The 21,087-nt window shown below is 29.9% G+C and overlaps 1 protein-coding gene across 2 annotated transcripts; it reads right to left on the bottom strand.

Annotated features, from left to right (window-relative positions):
* Positions 1 to 700: 700 nt before the first annotated feature.
* LOC143048193 (pre-mRNA-splicing factor syf2-like) lies at positions 701 to 20,978 on the bottom strand. 2 transcript variants are annotated; one of them, XM_076221731.1, is made up of 7 exons: positions 20,856 to 20,978; positions 10,021 to 10,118; positions 5,002 to 5,127; positions 4,679 to 4,796; positions 4,274 to 4,364; positions 3,018 to 3,116; positions 701 to 1,682 (listed from the first exon to the last, which is right to left on the bottom strand). In XM_076221731.1, the coding sequence occupies exons 2-7, from the start codon at positions 10,102 to 10,104 to the stop codon at positions 1,517 to 1,519; spliced, it is 684 nt and encodes a 227-aa protein (XP_076077846.1). In that variant the 5' UTR covers positions 10,105 to 10,118; positions 20,856 to 20,978; the 3' UTR covers positions 701 to 1,516. The 2 variants fall into 2 exon arrangements, with proteins under 2 accessions (XP_076077846.1, XP_076077847.1); XM_076221732.1 differs by lacking the exon at positions 20,856 to 20,978 and adding an exon at positions 20,745 to 20,769.
* Positions 20,979 to 21,087: the final 109 nt, after the last annotated feature.

Raw genomic sequence — 21,087 nt, forward strand, 5'->3', positions numbered from 1 at the left:
TAACACTTTAATTTAGAAATTATCAAATTTTGCCAATATTAATTTTTGGTACATACCTTTTCACAATGTATATTTATTTACATAATATTTGTGCAATGATAACACCAATCTATAATCTACAAAACCTAGTATTGAAGAATGATTATAAACCATCTTCATATACATGCATTCATCATAATAATTTTTACTCAACATGTAAATTATTAAAAAAAAATCCTGTCACACAAAAAGCGTCACACTCCTGACAAATTTGACATGTTTTTTTAATAAAACTTTTGGCTGGTACAAGATATCTAAATGAAATTTGGCTGCAAGTTAGCTGGTATTGAACTTGTTGGTTTGACATTTAATTTACTTTCCTAAATAAAATGGGGGAAACAATATGCCCCAATATGTTAAAATCTTCATTTTTTCTGATTCCACCCAGTTACTAGTATATAAAATAATATGATATTTCAATTAAAAAACACCTGTGCTCTATCTTTTATGAAGGAGCCTTGATTATACTAGTATTCTAACACTATAATCTTAAATCCAAAATTAATAAGTTTTTTATATGTTGGTTGTGTACAGTGTTTTTCTGATATATCTAAATAATCCTGTCTTCTTTAATAATTTTGTATATCCAAATTGATATCATGTCATTCCAGGTATGCATTCTATGGCAAAGTAAAGTTCACAATGAAATAAAGTATTATAGAACAGTATGTTAAATATGAAATCTTAAATTCATTATGTACATGTACGTAAAAGTTTATATTGTCTGTGTAGTAAATTACCGTTCATGAAAGGGGAGACAATTTATTGTTGTATTATCTAAATTAAAACGAACAGTATTCTTCTTAATTTAAAATCAAGCAGTCTCAAAATGTTGTTGTTCTTCAATTTTTAAATGATTTGTGTACAAAACAATAAAAAAGTAATTAAACTAATTCAGACTTTAAAGTTGTAAGTCAAAATTTGTTTAATTATAGACTAGATTTCACAGGAAAAGAAGTGAAATAGACCTCTAACTTTAATATATGCTTTATTTTTCATGAACCCGTACATACTTTTAATAATATCATAAAAAAAATCACAATTGAATTATAAAATATTTTCTTCAATCCAATATGAACAATGTCATCCATATCAGGTTTTTTTCCTTCGTAAAACTCTATACTATATGAAGTATCATTCTGTCTATCAAATATTTGACAAAAAAAAACAAATAATCAAGAGGTTCCAAAATTCTCTGAAGGGCAAAACTACTCAATATATATCAATATCAAGTTCTTTACCTCAAGAAATCAGCTACTCTTTAATCCAAAATGTTTTTAGAAGGTTTTCAATTTAATAATCATTTGTAATAATTACTTCTATAATTCATACAGGGAACAATCTGAAAATACAGTGTTCCTTCAAACTCTTACCAGTTGCTGGTTACAATATAAATTAACCTCTGTTATCAAAAAACATACAGTTCTGTTCAAAACCATCAAAACCAATGTTACAATATATACAGTTTATGTTGTATCTATACTGCAGTTCCTCTCTCCAGATTCTGTTTAATTTCAGCTGTATATGTTCCATAGAATCTCTCTAACTTCTTGTTAAACTTAGCATTTCTCTCATTGATAAAGTCTATATCTGCTTCTTCATCTGTTGTTCTTCTTCTACTGAACTTTTCTCTTTTGGCAATTCTTTAAAAATAAAAATATAATAATTGGTACATGTTTAATTACAATTAGTTTAAACATATTTATTTATATGTAGAGAGTCTTATAACAACAACACTTTAGGGACTGCTGCAGAAATTTATTGATCAACTTGTTTTGGTGCCTAGGCACCGTCATCAGGATAAAAACAATACATAAAATCCTGCTGAAGTACAAAATCGAGTTGTAAAAATTTAGAAGTCACAATGTTACAATGGTAAGTAATGTTATTAATAGCAAGTGAAAGTTCACTGTAAGCATGTAAGTAAACTATAAAAAGAAATTAAAATAAAATGTTTTTGTTGTGAAAATGTTTGTTAAAATGATTCTGCCAAAATGTGTTTGTCCTCTTGCATCGTGGAAAGGATAATACAATAAGTTGTTAGGCTGTGTACAGACAGTATAGGTTGTGTAGTCTGAATCTTCATTTAACTTTCTTCCCCAAAATAGACGACATTTTATCAGCAATTCTGTACCATTTCGATTGGCTTCCCTTGGCCAGAGGTACTGCTTCCAATCGCGTCAGGAATGCTGTAAAATGTTTCGGTCGCCGACATACTGGCCATTCCTGATAGTTTGATGAAAGAACACATAGTTAAATTTCAGCATACTAGACTAGTGATATTTATACTTTGTCCTTTACTCTCGGCGACCGTACTGTAATCAAGAATGATTGTGGACAGGTTTGTTTCTAAAAGAAATGTATCTTGAACAGTTCTTTTCTTTAATTCTTTTTTTTCAATCAGTCCTAGTTAACTTTGTTTTGTAGTAAGTGGACATTTTGGGTTTTGAATAGCATAATTACATGTAAATTCAAAAGGACAAGCAGATCTTGTAATGAACATTCTTGCAAAAAAATTGTGTATATCTTAAGTAGACCTTTTTTTATTGAAATTTCACTGAAGTTTCAAGAACTTCCATTCTTCATTTCTTGGGTTATATTGCTTAGTTGATGGAAGAGTTGTTAGAATTCTTAAATTAAGATATTTAAAGAATGAGTGTTAAACATTTTTGTAAAATTCCAACTCAGTGTTTTCAAAAGATCAGATTTTTTAAAATGGAAAATTATTGATACAATATGTAGAAGCTTTGTATCACCACTATTGGCCTTCAAAACAACATAAGCTTTAAACTAGATTTTAATATGGCATTCAATTATAATTTTTGGAATGATTTATTTTGAAGAAAGACAATAAATAAGGTAAAAAAGAGCCTAGAAAACATAAAATTAGAAACATGTTTATTGAAATAGCTTGTTGCTGTGAGAGTGCAATTAACAATTACATAAAGTAAAACAACCAATCTGTTGAGAATACATACTGTTTTTCCAAGTCAGTAACCATTTTATCTACAGCATCTGGGTTGTCTTTATGTTGAACTGTACTCAAAGTACTTGTTGTTGCATACACTTCATCACCTCTGTAAAAATAAATAAAAGTATGACTACAATTTTACATGTACATTAATCCAGGTATTAATATATATCAGTAACCGCCGTTGGTATTTAACTTGGAATTGATCGTAAATAGCGAATAAACTTTATTTATAGCACCGTCACATATTTATGTTAATACTATACAAAAAAACGTGAAAATAATTTACATTAATAGAAAAACAAAAAAAATAATGGAAAATAGGGGGAGGGTTAAAAACAAACGTCCCTTCCCCAAGTACCTATACGTGTCACCAGTGCTGCCATGTTTGCCAACAGATATTATTATACTTCAAGTTAAAATGCAACATTTTGATTGGCTTATATGAGGGTGTGAATTTACTCTATCACATGGCTGAGCAGGTAACCTTTTTTTTTTTAAATGTCATCCTCTTGTTCAGACCAATCAAAAATCAATAATTAATGGGTCTTTGGATTGAATTTTCATCAAGTAATTGAGTACAATGCTTAAGTTCTACGTTTTGGTTCAAAATTTAATATTTGACAGTCAAAATAAAACCACTTGCCTAATTTTTGTTGTATTTTCTTATACCCGTAACATTGTTATGTACGTGACATAGAAAATACTTTAAAAATAAAATTAATTTGTAAAAGACAATAACAATAGGAAATTCAGTATCATAGATTAAATAGCACATGGCTGAGAGGGTGATAGAGCAGATTGTTACCCCTTTAAAAAGCTTTGTCAACCTTGGCTTCACCGCGGTTAACAATGTTTTTTCAGGGTAACAATCTGCTCTGTCACCCTCTCAGCTATGTGTTATTTATATACACATTAAATTAGGAGGTTGAACCATTTATCAATTCTTTTTAATTTCACAATAATACCTTGTTATTTCAAATAAGAATTTAGTTTATAAGAATCAGAAAATGCCTTTAAACCAAGACTTTCTTCAAATTATAACACAATGTGGATAATTCGTAGAAGACCTTCATACATCATTCTGGTCAAATTTGGATAAAATTAACCTGGTTGTTACAGAGGAGAGGATGAAATGGGAAAAGTAAACAAACAATGATTGACACTATTTGATGGCAATAGCTGCTTTCAGGTCAGGTGAGCTAAAAAATATTTAATAATTTGGCATAAGTTAATTTCATCTTGACATAATTCATATCTTACAATTTTTCTTTCAGTCTTTGGTAATTCTCTAAATCTGGTTTAAGAGATTTTGTGTTCCTTTGATACTGTCTATAGGTTGCTGTTGCATAATCTATAAATATATATATTAACATTAATCAGCCATGTTACCTTTGAGCTCATCTATTGGGGGCGCCACTTGTATTTTTACTTTGTTTAAAGAACTAAGTATAACTTTCTGGGAATGTACTATTTTTTTGTACTGATATATACATTTTTGGATAAAACCCCAAAATATAATCTTTTCACTCATCCTGCATCTTAGTCAATTCAATTTTATTTTACCTAGAGCTATAATTTTCCCCATAAGTGTTAAGTACTGAAATCAATATATGTCAAATGAAGATTATCTACAGTTTACATTGCAAAGTTTCATCAAAAGCTAACCAGAAAATCCAGGATCAGGATTATTCTTTTTCTTCTTCCTTTCCCATTTTTCTGCTTCATCAGCACCAAGATCTAACAATTTTACTCTGTCAAAGTCTTCTCCTTTTTCTTCACATTCCTGAAAATAGTGCAATATTCAGCTGTATATCAATATACATGTATATCTGTCACAGTAAATCTCAAATTTTGCTCTTTACTTTGCTTATCATTTGTTAGTTTCGTGTGGTTTTTACTAACCTACACACTCGTCATTTTTCCTCACATGAATTTAAACGTAAATTTCATTATGGTGATTTACTTTCTACATGTTGCATGCTACATACTTTACGTTTTTTCTCCTGGCTTTCATCCCATTCAACTCTCTTTCTTTTCTGTTCCCAGTTCTCTGGTAACTTCTTTCTTCTGTCTTCCTCAACCACTTCTTGGTGATTCATTTTTCTGGCTTCATTCTACAATTAAGAGTCAGTTCCAATAAAGATGCACTCTATATCACAATAAAATTATACACATATAATGTTTTTTTTTAATACATTTTACTTATAATCTCAACAAGATCTTGTTATAATTATCTTTTAATAAATAGTTAATCTTATAATATTTCTTAATTACAATATGGACCATAATTTGCTATTGGGCTCCGTTTCCTATAACTATAGAAAAGTGATAAAATGTGAATTACTGTAAGAAAAGTTGTAACTACATCTAAAGATGCCATTATTTTTATCAACATACAAGTGTATGCTACTCTTCCCTAGAACAAAAATTGAAATTAACAAATTTCAAAGATAATACGACCGTATTTGTGTGTCGTTTCTCGCGTTACTTTTAGCGTCCAAAGTGCATAACGCTGACTAATTTATAGATAATCGTCACCGGCAAATTCGTAATTTTTGCTTTAAAATAACAAAGAACATCGACCAATAAGAATAGTGAGAAGAAAATGCCGAGAACTATAAGTATTTCTGTAGCAGGTGTATAAGAACACTGTCGTTATATTGGTTTCCCATTTTGTAACGCACATTTTAGATGGTTTAATCTGCTTTGTTGTAAAAGAATTCTTTGCAACAATATGCAAATACGAACTCTCGCGAGATGTTCAAACAGGTAAATCAGAGATGATTTACATTCTTGTTTTGTTCTTCGTAATAATTAAGTTAGAAAATGACGTTATCGTTATGCGTTACATTTCACACGAAACAGAAGTCCATTTATTTATTAAAATTGTTTTTGTCGTTAAGTTCTAATCATTTCCGGTCATACGTGAAACATGTGACTAACATGTGATCACGCCCTTACAGCCGGATATACGAAATACTAGGTCTAAACATTGTATTTGTTTCCAACGGGATGTAAGCAAACATAATCTGTAGGCTTGTTTCGTCTTGTTTAAAAAAGGAAAATACAATTTTCAAAGAGATTGCGCCGGGGGTCTATTATTTTTCCTATGTGCATAATGTTACATACGATCTTGTGTGAAAATAAATGCCCAATGACTTGACAAAATCGATTTCAGATTTGACCGACGTTTTAACACACTTCGTTTCCCAATAACGATGTAAAGGGTCCTTGGAAAATTCAATCGAAATTACGTCTCCTATCATGGTGCCGATGTTCGTTGGATTGATTTAGCTTCAACAGTAAATATTACTGGATATTTTAGGTGAATAAAGATAATTTAATAAAAAATACATGTTAATGTACCGTTACACTTGGAATGTACAAAGTTGGTATCTTTGTCACAATTTTTAATTATTTTTTTTTATTCATGTTCTGCAAACACTTATCAGAAACGCAATAAACTTGTCAAAGGAAAAGTAAACTTTTACCATGCATGACTTGAAAGGAAGTACTTTATTGATTTTAGCCCACTAAAGTAGGTTAAAATGTGGAAACCATGTAGATGGTGTACAGGTCACAAATATCACATGGTGCCTATTTTAAAGATGCTAATTCCAAGTTAAAAGTTGTTTTCTTTACTGGATTTAAAGAATTTTACATTACCAATTATTTGGAATAAATTGTATATAACTGGAATTTCAAAACCAAATATAAATACATTTTTTTGGCTAAAACATCAAGATACAACGATTATGGTATCCTGTATCAATGAAGAAAATACGGAAATTCCTGAATAAATTGTACTAATTGTTTTCAAAACAAGCACATATTTAGGAGTTTTATAATACTGTTACATTTAAGATGGATTTTAAGAAAAAGTATACTGTTCAGATCATTTTAAGCAGATTTTGCAATAAAATAAAACTAAAAAAATGCTTTCGGTTTCTTATGGTTTCCTGTCGCGTTTAAAAAAAACTTTAATTTAACATTGAAAATAGATTTTAAATATTAACATGAAGCAAGTAACACTAGTAATGGTGTTCATTTATGTCTTTTGAAATATATTGTGCAAAATAAAGAAAATAAAGATTGGTTTCCTGTTTTGTTTCCTGTCACGTTAACGGTGAATCAAAATGTATTAATTTTTTCTCGAAAAACTCAATTGTTCCATTAATACTATTCTAACATCAACACAACCCACAGAATAAAAGTTAAAGTTTTAGAACTTATAAAAAAGGATACAAAAAGAAACCAAAGGCCTAATACCAAATTATGGTCCATATGCCATTCTAATAAATTGCATAATAGTATTTTTCAGTCCAGTTAAAATATAATATACAAATAAACACTCTGTGTAAAACTGTAAAACAATACTCTAGTTCAGGGAAGCAATGCGCATGTGCAAGATCGATCGTGATTTTGCGTTATCGACTAATTAGATAGAGATTTGATAAACTGGGGGCATTATCAGTTTATTGATTTACCAGATCGGCATCGTTATTACTGTAGTCATATGCATAATTTATTTTCACATGCTATGGCAAACGAAAATATATACAACATATGACAAATAAAAGGCAGCAGAGAACAGAAGTTACAGAGTATACAATAATATTATGACATTATATGTGATCTAATTTTCCAAGCGGCTGCATTTGAATGAATGCATAGTTTTACTGTCAGAGATTTAGAATAAATTATCTAACTTGTGCCGATTTGGCCAAGAATAGCAGAATAAATATAAAATTCTATGCGCACAGATCTATACGTTGGACATGATAAAACAAAATGATATTCGTCTTCCAAAACATTCATATTGCAACATATACAAATTCTATTTTCTCTTTGAGTATTCAGATAACGACCAACTTCAACATTTAATCTAAGTGTGCCGCTACGCAATTTTGTTAATATAGATACATTACAATGAAAATCTAAGTATCTTTCAAAACCAAATACTACTTTATATCGTTTATAAATACAAAGTTTTTACATTCTTCTAAAGCTGAAGACCCCACTGACATATTAAAACAGACTATTTTGACCGTTATGTTAATTAATCTTAATTACAAAAGGAACGGTTAGATATATGTCACCTGACTTTGAATGTTACCTTCACGCAAAAATGGACAGATCCATGCTGTGATGTTCACTTAGCAGATCGTCTGTATATTCAAGAAGGTACAGGTGCTATTTCATTACCATATCTGAGGAACTGATCTTAGGTCATAAAAATAAAAGTCAATCAACACCTAGGCCATATGGTATCATAAAGTTTTACCTTACACTATTAATTTCACCAGGCGACAGTTAGAGACAATTTATATACCCTTAATAATCGTAATCATGTTCTGACAGTTAGGTACCATTAAAATATATGTTCAAAATGCTAGCCCTGATTGCATGCGTGTATTTACATAAATGCTTTGTGCTTAATTCAAATGCATCGGATATTGACAATTTTTGAAAGGAGGGGGAGATGGGTCGTTCAGCATTTTATTTTGATATATTGTGAAGCATACAATGTCATAATATTGTATACAGAACATCTAGTTAATTCCAATATATATGTCAGAGTAAAGACATTTATATATCTTATAAGTGGGTGCGGCTTTTTTGCTAAGATTTTAATTCCATATGACGATCTGAAGCTGTTTGATTTTATGGGAACTTTATATTTTTATTATGGTTTGAACAAGGAACGTATATACTGTACCAAGGTTTAACGGTCAGATTATTTATACAATATTGAAAACATAACATTTATGAAGCCATGATGTTTATTTTTTATTGAATACATCGCATAATATCATTCATTACGACTATGTGTTATGACCAGCAACAACTTTTCAAAAAGCTCCGTCTTACATGACAATCATACGGTTTAGATTGTTTATATTCTCCCGAAAAAAAGGCTAAAGAGAATAAATTATGTAGTGTCACCATTGTATGCTATACTGTTTTGGCAATTAATGCCATTACGCCAGCATGTTTTTGGAAATTGTTCTCAATCAACAAAAAATTATATTTCTGCACATAAACTTCTTCAAAGATCTTCAAAGTTCTTAACAGCTTACAGGGACTTGAAGGACCTCGTTCCTTCTTTATCAAACATTTCGTTTTGGCTTTTTGCAAGCAGTAATTTCAATTTTCTTTTCCAATTTTCTCCCGTAATTTTTAAACACTATGTCCCGAATTTTTTCAAAATATTACTTATTTTACTTTATTACACATAAACATAAACAAACAAAAAACAGATGACACTCAACGACTTCACAGGTAAACGGGAAAGCGGCAGGCGTCCTAATAAACGCCTATTAAACACCGAATATTGATGTGTACCATATATGACTTTGCCCCCAGTTCAACCAAATCTCATATATTCTCGCATGAGTTTTAATTAAACGCTTGACCCACTCAGAATTCTAGGTCGCGAACAAGCTTTCCCTGAACTGCTGTATTATTATTTCTTTGCTGTGTGGATAATAAAATAGTAATAGAGAAAAGTTTGGAAATATGACAGATTTACATAAACACTGTACTGCTGCTTTACCAAATAATAACATGGAGAAATTAAAGACATTTTTGAAAGATTATAACCTTATCTTTTTTTTCAATCCAATTGGTAATTATAATTTAATGACTATAGCTAAACCCTTAAGAATATGAGCAACATGACATGATGACAAGGGTTATAATTTAAAAAAAATAATTTTGTTTATAAGTCGCGTAAGTAGTTTGCCAATCCACAATTCATATTATATTGGCTGAGATATGTGTATCTATCAGGAACAGTTTTAATTCAGCAATTTTAATGATCATATCTAAAATTTACCAAATAGATCAAAGTTGCAAGATTGTGTCTCTACATGACTGGTATTCATGATATTACAAACTTCATCTTGTAAATATCCTTGTGAGTGCACCTGGGATAAAGTATTTGCAGCAATTATTTGATCATTCAAAGTAAATAATTCATTTATCATGTTTATAATGAAACTTACCATTCTGAGTTGTAAATTTCTGAGTCTGTCCATTTTGTCAGATTTAGAAGTTCCTGCACTGAGGGATGTTTCTGCTGATGCCATGTTGGACTGTTAAGCTATTAATTAAAACAAAAATGTATGGATAACACCAGAACTTTTAATTAATTCTTCTTTTTTTAACTGTATGTTACTAGCTAAAATAATGAATAAATTATTAATATACAATAATATATGTTGAGGTTCCATTCAGAATGTGGAAATCTGAATTTTTTAATATGTTTCAGAAAAAGATTTCAACTATATAAATTTTTATAGATCCAAAAAATATTTATAATAAACGGCATATACATTGTACATAAACTATATTTATACCAGTGATTACCATAGATAACAAGAGAATCTCACTTTTTTTTTGTATTTAACATTTTAGTTGAAGTACAAATGAAGTATATATACAATGAATCATGTATATTTAGTTTGTTGTTTATAAAGATTCATATAATTTATCTATGTTGTATTTTTTTAATTTAATATTTATTGTACTTTGTCATTGCTTGTTGTGTGTTTTGAATAAATATTGTTAATAACATATATTGTTTCACATTACATTGACACATATCTTTTGCATATGAATGTTTAAAACGGTGCTTTGCTTTTGCATCAGTTTGCATTTCATTTGCGCCCAAAAAAAATTATTTGCCACAAAAACCATATTTCATATGTGCCAAAAAAAAAACCTTTCATTTGCGCCAATAATTCAGGTAAATACAAGTAACTAGTATAATAAAAAAAGAGACTTTTCATGATAAAGACAGTTTTTGTTTACATATTCCTCCGAACTCAGTCATCATAAAACCCTACAAGGTATGCTAAAACTTCGTTAAAACAAGATTATGTTACTTTTAACATAATTATTTAAAAAGGAGTAAAATTGCGAGACAGTTCTAAGAATTATACACTGTAGAAAAGTTTTAATTCTGACAATATCAGTTGTTATTCTGGCTTTGCAAGTTTTATGGTACACCTGAACGATTTTTAATATGATGCATATGATAAGCTACAACGTATTATAAATTACCGTATGTTTAATCTTAAAAAAATACAGACTTATTCCCTCTGTTTGTATCTGAACTGACAATGTCCATCTATACACTTCAAACATGTGAACACTTTATAATTCTAAACCCCAGGTTTTTTTTATTAGAAATAAGTATGAACAATTATCCAGGAGAAATACTGTAGAAACAAATCTTATCCATGATACAGCTGTCAGCAATGAATATTTAACTTTTCCATTACATGTTACCTGTACTACCTGTGAAATGGTGCAAATGAAAGTTTTTTATATTTTGGCGCAAATGAAATATAACCTTGTGGCACAAATGAAAGATTGGATTTTTTTAAAAATTGGTGCAAATGCAATGCACGTTTAAAATATACATATAATCTTCATGGTTACTTGTCACTAATTAAATCACTCTCAGTAAATTGGTTTGTTGATTAAACAATTAGATCTGTACCCATCTGAATGTACTTAATTACAATTTAAGGACAATGTAACATGATTACTGAATTAAATGTATCAATCAAATCAAGTTACATTATTAATTAAATTAAATGTATCAATAGCAAGAGCTAGGTAACCAACAGGATTGTAATTGATTTTTTTTGTGTAGTTCAAATGTATTTTAACATGTTTTAAGAATATATGTATGCCAAGTAGACTATTTTGAATTTTAACACACCCTGTCCCAATTCAATTAAAATACAGATATTATTTCATAATGCTGAGCTAATCCAAATCAGGGATCTATATTTTAGATGGTAACCATGGTAACATGCATACCAAATTTAATGTTGTTACTAATTCTATTGAGAATTCACAAAAAAGACAAAGCCAAAATCAACACTCATTGATCATTCACAGCAATAAAAAATTGTTTTGATAGTTTTTAAAAATGTATCCCAAATTAAAAATAAAATATTTATATGTATCAAATGCCATTTGCTCAGTTTTAAGATTTAAGTCATTTTAAAACTTTTCTCTAGACTATTCAAAGATATTTATATGGTGAATATATGTATATTTATTAGATCATTGAACATTGTATGCAGCTAATTACTGATAATTTCACTCCTTTGGTGTCAAAGTTATCAATCCTTTCATTTCCTTCTTTATTTCCATCAAAATGTGCATGGTCAATGTAATAAGTATTTATTAATCCAAGAATTAAAATATCAAAGAATATTCAACTTGTGACGTGACCAAACAACAGTAAGAATGAATATGTTGTTCACTGTTCAGTCACTCTTTGCATATTAGTTTTTTCTACACCTTAAAGTCATACTGTATGAAATTTCAAATTAGAAAAAAATTGATGCATATGTTTTATATAACTAAATGGCTTTTTTATTAATACAAAAATTAAGTATATATATATATATATATATATATATATATATATATATATATATATATATATATATATATAGAGTCTATAAGAATCTACCAACCAGTAAACTTAATAGGTATTTGGTAATCGACCAAAACTTACCTGTATTATTAGTGATCTATGTTTACACCTTATACATTATATCTCATTATTGTTAAAACTTTTGTCACCGAAGAAGGCCATTTGTTGAGCCGAAATATTTGCAATTATTGTATAATTTATATCATCTGTTCAGTTTTTCCATCTTTGTGCAATGATATTCAACACTTTTTAGTGTTTTGTTTTCCATCTATTTATCGGTATTGTTACACAATCTTTCAGACTCAAATATATATATATATATATATATATATATATATATATATATATATATATATATATATATATATATATATATATATATATATACATATACTTTTTTATCTGACAAGAAAATTCCATAATTTGTCCAAATTTGGAGGAAATTTACTTTTTTTTTTAATTGTTTGCTTACAGTAAACAATTCACTGATACATTTTCCATATGCAGAGAACTCAGCATGACATTTCTCGTAAAAATCTGATGATCGCAATATGCATGGATCTGTCACTGAAACTGTTATCTTATTGTACATGTTATACACATGCTTAATATCCATGCTTCTTTGTTGTTTGTTATTAACTAAGGTGACAATCGGTAAACTATGGTTACAAAAACACAACAATTAATTAGCTGCCATATTTTCACACCTTAACAGGCCCAGAGAATTTTCATTTTACGATTATATGATATGGATGTGTAAAAATTGATAAAATCTTGCAAGGAAGATTATGTTTATGATACACATGTATATATATATATATATATACATGCATTGTTTCAAGAATTGGATAAACATTATTTTTCACAAGTCACTCATTTCATATGACTTTAATTCTTGGATATGTTTTTCAATTAATATCAATAATAGCAAAACTGTAACTACCATTAAACTGTAACTTGTCCAGCATTTCCATAATTTATAAAATTTGTCCCCTAAATTCATTAATAGAGGTGAATTTTGTTATACAATTTTTTATTTGCTTTTCCTAACAAATGATTGATTGTAATCCATATACATTTAGTACATGTTTATTAGTAATTCTTTTAAAAGTGTTAGAATCTTAATTAAAAAATGGAATGGAAAGGCCAGAAATATGAAATTGGCATGCTTCCAAATTAACAGACTTTGAAAGTGATGTTAATCATGTTAATAAGGGGACAAAGTTCCCTATAATAATAATATTTGTAAAAAATTGTCAACTTTTTCTTTAGACTTGTTTATTTTCCCACATTTGCACAGACATCTACTTCCTTCTTCTGGTCTCGTTGTCATGAGACTTTGAGTAATATATATTTATCAGTCTAGTAAAATATAAGAAGGAACACAATACCAATTTTATTTTCAATAATTCTTTGATATGAAAAATGTTACCTGATGATAGTGTTCTTTGTTTACATTGTATATGAAGTCATTTAAGGAATGACTGTAATATTTTTTCTGTCTATGAAGAAATAACATAAAATCAAAGAGCTGAAGAGCTCTGAGGGAAAAGACGGCCATTGTTTCAATTTTTAGGGGGGTATCTCTTGATAGTCTACATACAAAGAATGAGCAAAAGAACAGCTATAACATATAGAAAGGCTGACAATAATGAAACTAATTGTTGTTTATTGTTATTTCATTTCCTTAGTCAAGAATTCATCATAGAGACAATTTGGACCAATGAGATCTGCACCTTCTAAATCAAAACATTTGATTAAAGTTGGGAGTTAATTATCTAAAATTCAATTGAATTTAACAACTACTACAATATATTTTAGAATTTTAATTATGTACAACTGAACGGCAGGCTAAGACCATTCTCAATTTTTTGTGACAGTATTCTCAAGAAAATGAGGACTGAAAAATCTATTCAATTTTAATTTTCCATTGATGAAGTTCCCAGTTACAACTCTCATCACAGGGATACATGTACTTATAAATTCAAATATGATTGATATAAGCTGTGTGAAGTTTGTTTCCAGATCCCACATTTTGATATACATGTATCTGTAAAATTCATGAATAAATAGCTTTAAACTACAAAAGCAATATTTAAAAAAAAAAATGAAAAAAATGACCACTACAATAATTATGTTGGTACGCAAAATTATTTTTTAATTGATGACTACTAATCATATATATACTTAATGTGACATTTTTAGTGTTCAGATACATTAACTTTCATTTTAGTGGGTAATTACTCATCAATTGAGGTGCTCCTTAATCGGAGAAAGATTCTAAAAACATAATTTTACAGAAAGAAATGAAAACCGGAGTTGCTCTCCCCAATCTCAATAGGTATAAACTACAAAAAGCAACATTTTTTTTTTTTTTTTTTTTTTTAACCATTTCAATACTTGTGTTGGAACACAATTTTTTTTTATATAGAAGACTACTTATCATATACTAAATGTCACATTTTAAGTGTTCAGAAACATTTACTTTGATTTTAGTGTATAATTACTCATCAATTAAGGTGCTCCTGAATTGGAGGAAGATTTTAAAAACAGAACTTTACAGAAACAATGAAAACTGCCGTTTCCCTCCCCAATCTCATGTATCCCTATTGACATTGTTTACCGCGAAAGTTGACCTACAAATTATCTGATTATAGCCTCAGATTAAAGCATTGCATGTTGGTGTGTGAATTATCTACACTACAGCAAACATCATTAGGTTTACATTTAAAAAATACGAATTTAAAATTAGTATACAAATACTGTGAATGATTTTTATAATGAATAAAGGATATCCCTGTGTAGTGTGGCATTCCAACAATGACGTCACTAGGTTAGATATATTTAGAATATTTCGTAATACTGATTTTTCCGGACTGTAAAAGAAACGTATATAGTGTAAGGGAAAGCTCAATATACGATAATTTCATGAGAAACAGAAGGGAAATGTGTAAAAAATGTATTTAAAGTCAATCTGTTCTCCTTGTCATCAATTTCAGTATGACATTTTGAGGGGGTTTCCAAACTATCAAAACAAAATGATTGACGTGAGGGAATGATACTCTGGCCAATCCCATTAGGGAATTGACGGCTTGAAGCCGTCTTTCCCCAAAAATTGGTGCACACTGAATAACGCGTGTAGCGGGTTATTTAACAGTGTGCACCACATTTTTTATGTTATTTAGAATAGACAGAAAAAATATTACAGTCATTTCTTATAATTTAATTCTAAATTCCATTTTAAACCGTAGAAAACCATGAAAAAACATTGATGACGTCACGGTCACATGACCAAATTATGTCTATGGGCTCATAACAAAATAACGTCAGCCAATCAGAAGACGCGTTACATCCAAAATTAAATTATTACTTAAATAATGTCACACAGAAAATCCCTAACAAAAGAACCAAAATCACAAACATTACGGTACAAAAATGTATTTCCATTTCTCTTTTAACACATTATGAAGTTAAAATATGTTTGAATTAAAAAAAAAAAATTATACAAGCTTCGTCCCCTATCACAGAAAAATCAATAAGAAAAAAAAAAATCGGGAAAATTTCCAGGAATTTTCATTGTGCTAATAAACTCAAAACTGTTTACTTTTTTTGGTCACTTTTAATTCCCGCATTTGTGCAGAAATCTACTTCCTTCTTCCAGTAAGTTTGTCATGAGACTTTGAGTGAAAAATATATTTATCAGTTCAGTAAAATATAGGAAGGAACACAATAACAATTTCATTTCTAATTATTCTTTGATATGAAAAAAGTAACCTGATGATAGCGTTTCTTTCTTTACATTGAATATGACGTCATAACTAAGATAACGTCACAACTAAAATCCCTAACAACAGAACCAAAATCGGAAACATTACAGTATTTCCATTTCTTTTTTAACAGATTTAGAACTTAAAATATGTTTGAATTAAAAAAAAAATTATATGGGGGGACAATCCCCTATTACGAAAGAAAATTGTTAACTTTTTTTTCAGATTTTTTTCAATTCCCCGCAACTGCGCAGAAATCTACTTCCCTTTTCCGGTCTTGTTTGCATGAGACTTTGAATAATACATATATATATTTATCAGTCTAGTTAAATATAGGAAGGAACTCAATACCAATTCATTTTTAATAATAGGGCTTTTCACAGTTAGTTCGGCCATATTGGATAGGCAGCAGATTTTCATAATGGAATAAAAATGGTGTGAAAAATACGGGAAAACATCATTAAAACAGAGCAGTTGCTTGAAAACACAAATAGGATTTCCAATACAAAACCCATCCCTCTAATGAGAGATTTTGTAAATTTTGCACAGGAAAAATTGAAAATGAGATACATTTCTTGATTGAATGTCCGCAATATAACAAAATTAGATCTAAATATAAAATTAATGATATTAATTCAAATAATTTGGATGAAAATTTTACCAAAATGTTAAATCCTATGTCTGAAAAAGAATTAAAATCTATTTGTATCTATATTGAAGAAGCTCTTGATTTGAGAGACCACCATACCGTTTCATCAGGCCAAATAAAAATATATGTGTGGTTCCAGTTACATACTTTTAATCAAAGCGCTGTAAGCGCTGAAGGCAGTTAACCAAAAACCAAGGCAACCGTAATTATGAAAACTGGCAATGTTGCCTCAACATTAAACATTCATATATAGTACATTCATGTTTATCTAATGATTTATTTATTTTAAAAGGCAAATAATTTATATGTTATCAAGGTTTCAAAAGCAATGCATATATGAGGGAGGTTAGGATTTGTTATATTGTCCCATACATGAATATATATGGTTTAGGGGTGGGGATCTGGACCATTTTTAAATTCTAAAACAGGAAGGGTGGGGTGACCCCAGCGACTCTTCCTATATTTCATTTGATTTTTCATATTGTAACAAACATGAATATATATGGTTAAGGGGTGTGGATCTCGACCGTTTCCAAGTTCTCAAACAGGAGGGGGTGGGGTAACTCCAGGGACTCCCCCTATATTTCATTTTATTTATTATATTGTCCTATACTTGAATATATATATATATGCAGGGGCGGATTCAGGGGGGGGGGGGCTTGCACCCTCCTTAAATTTGCAGAGCATGGGTTGTTCTCAGCTTAATAAAGAATATTCCGATAATTTTACCTCAAATTTTTTTTAGCCTCGCTCTGCTCGGCGAAAATTTAAGTTTGTGCCCTCCTTACCTAAAATCCTGGATCTGCCCCTCATATGGTTTAGGGGTGGGTAGCTCGACCGTTTCCAAGTTATCAAACAGGAGGGGTAGAGTGGCCCAAAGAATGCCACCTATATATCATATGATTTACTTACATTTAGGTATACATAATATAGTTGCATTATTTGTGAAAATAAAGAAACTTTCAGCTACTTTAATTGACCCTTCAAAATTGAGAAAAACAAATAATCCTTCGAAATTGCAGTAATATGTTACACTTTAAAACATACCTGCCAATTTTTCAAAATCCCCATGGGGGTTTTGCGTGCAAGATGGATGTCAGAGTCCTAAAAAAACCTTCTAGGGGGGCTTCAAATACCTTTTAATGTTGTTTTTTTTTGCTTCTTCATACTTTTATAAGCCTTAAGTCATTGCAAAATTAATTGTTTTGTTTAAATTGTGGACAAAATTGCTCTTTCAAAATTTCAATTTTGGAGCCTCCATGGGGGAAATCCCCCGCAAATAGTGACAGTTGGCAGGTATGTTAAAAGCATCTCATATGCATTATCATCATTTATCACTGATAAAGAAAATTTAAACTGTGACCATGAACATGTATATTGTTAGATATACTGTTCCCAGCTGTCACTTTGTATTGGATTTTTAAATTAAAATTTGTCAAAAAGTAATTTTGATTTTCTGTATAAAATATTATTCTGCTTTTTCTTTCTTTTACATATATCTTTTGGTTTACAATTCTAGTGTTTATATTCATTTACCATGCATAGATTTATTTTTTCACCTGCTTTGATTTATTTTGTAATTGATCGCCAAACCCGGAATTATCCTTATCCGCTTCCGGAATCGGATCCGATATTGTAAAATTTTGTCTTCACGGCCGCCATTGTTAAGTGTTTACAATGTTGTTTTTGTCAATCAGATACGATTTTACTCGAATTTATACAATATTTGTCGGCGATTTTCTGTATAAAGCTAGCGGTTGAACAAAATGAACATCGCTGTCATGAATAATAATGATAAAAATAAGTTTTTAGCTCGTTTAATTGGAGACTTTGGTGACTTGCATGGAAGGTTTGCAAAGAAATTTCTTATTTTCTTTCAAGTGGAAGGTAACTACGTCGGGCGTAGCTAGAAAACCAACTATCCTAGTCGAAATTCCGCTTGCAAAAGTGGAAGGTCGCGGACCTCGGACCACCGCTAATTTGCACACCTGCCTCCAAATTGAAACTACGAAAATTTCTTTTTTCTAATTTGAAATTGCCGCCAACAGCATGAACAGTTGAACTTATTATATAATAGACTACTGACGTAATTGTACTACGTATTGATGACAAACAATATCCCTACGACTTTTGCCATTTGGGAAATCTAAACTACTTGTCTTAAGAGATTTTCGGCGATTAAATATTTCATACAATTGTTCCTTGGCATCTTAGCTAAAAGCACAAGTCATAATGAACTACACAAGGATTCTTAATAAGCACTACTTCCTATGTGTAACTTCAAAACTTTTGGATAAATCGACGATCATTTAAGGTTTTTCTGGTCATATTTTTTGTAATCCAGAATAAAAAGTATTAAAAACGTGTTCAATTAGTTATATATAACATAGTAGCGAGCTAGATAATAACAATGGCAAGTATTTCAGCATTTATTGGGTAGGACACAAATCTAGGGTGCTCGCATAATGCAGCTTAACTGCATAAAAAATAGGGTCGGTAGGTCGGCATTTTTTTTTTTTTTTTTTTTTTTTTTTTTGAATGTCAAAATCCGGAAAAAAATCGTGTGTTTACCGAAATTTTTTCCGGTATTATACACGCCCCAACCGGAAGTGCGCCATTTTTACATGTGTTTGGTTGTAAAATAAACAGTCATGATACGTTTTTAGTTAATTTTGTTGCATTCTGTTATGAATTGTTGCATTTTAGCCATAACAGATACTTGTGATGGAAATTCAGATGACAGAAATCTATGAATTTAATTATTTTAATTCACATTCCTCAAAATTTGATCGTTTGAAAATTTATTTTTCAGAAATGAAAAAAAAAGTTCTAGGGTCGGGGGGTTTTAACTAGGGTCGGTCGGGTTACTGGAACCACACATATATTTTTATTTGGCCTCAGGTAATAATCTTCTACAGTAGTTCGTGCATATACATATATATCTTATATTGTGTGTTTTAAGTAAATTTATGAAAATCTAGAATAAAACTGATGTATAACATGTATAAGTTTATGATGGTATCAATATTAGTTTATAATGTAATGACATACACAGAATTGTCTTATAACTTGTTGTTACATGCATCTTTATATTTCATTTATATGTTGTTTTATAATTATCTGTATTTAGATCACGCCTCTATTGTGCTCTTTCCAATAAAATATTGAAATTGAATACTTTCATACTATTTCCACCTTTTTCTAATAAATCTGCCCCTTATCCAATATGGCCAAACTAACCGTGAAGAGCCCTATTGTTTGAACAGAAAACATGTTACCTAATGACAGCGTTTCTTTGTTTACAATGAATTTGACGTCATAACTTAAATAACGTCACAACTAAAATCCCTAATAAAAGAACCAAATTCGGACACGTTACAGTATTTCCGTTTCTTTTTTTAACATGTTTGAATAAAAAAAAATAATTCACACAGACTTCGTCCCCTTTCACAGGTTATGCCTGCCTCATATTACAGACTTCATACCCTTTCACAAGAGCTTCAAACCGCTCTCCAATACACCTTATCGCTAATCCAGGCTGACTCAGCCGGTTGACCTTTTGACGCCCACAACAATCACTTTTCCATTGTGGCGTCAGATATTTTGCTTTATGACATCAAAATTTAACGGGAACCTGTGTGATTTCCAGTAATGGCGGACAAATGGCAATCAATAAGGTGTATGCCATCAATAGGCGCTCTCTCTCCTATCAAGTTAAAGCCAAAATTGGTACATTCAACTTAAGCATACATATACATAATTTAATGTTTGTAATTTACAGTTAATTTACACTTTTTTAACACTGGAAATTTTATAAACACTTTGAAATGGTGGTTTTATCATTTATCATACCCATCTGGTCAGATTAAATAATCTTTATGGCACCCCAAGAGAATAGAAGGGTAGTTTTTATGTGATTAAAGCTTTCAATGACACTATCTTAACTCTAGTCTATCCATTTACCTTCGACGAATAAAAACACAGTTGTTTACGAAAATGACGTATTGCGAGTCTTCAGGATATTTATTCATTACATAACTTACTCATGAATTCACCTTGTCTTAAACGCTTTAATGACTATGGTGAAGTAATATTTTCGCATTACATAAAATATTTGTTTTTCATTTTATTTAAAGGTTTCAATTTCTCTTACTAATTTTAAGATAAATTATTGGTAATAATACATATTTATGAT

This window comes from Mytilus galloprovincialis, chromosome 10 (genome assembly GCF_965363235.1).
Source record: "Mytilus galloprovincialis chromosome 10, xbMytGall1.hap1.1, whole genome shotgun sequence".
Classification (NCBI taxonomy): domain Eukaryota; kingdom Metazoa; phylum Mollusca; class Bivalvia; order Mytilida; family Mytilidae; genus Mytilus; species Mytilus galloprovincialis.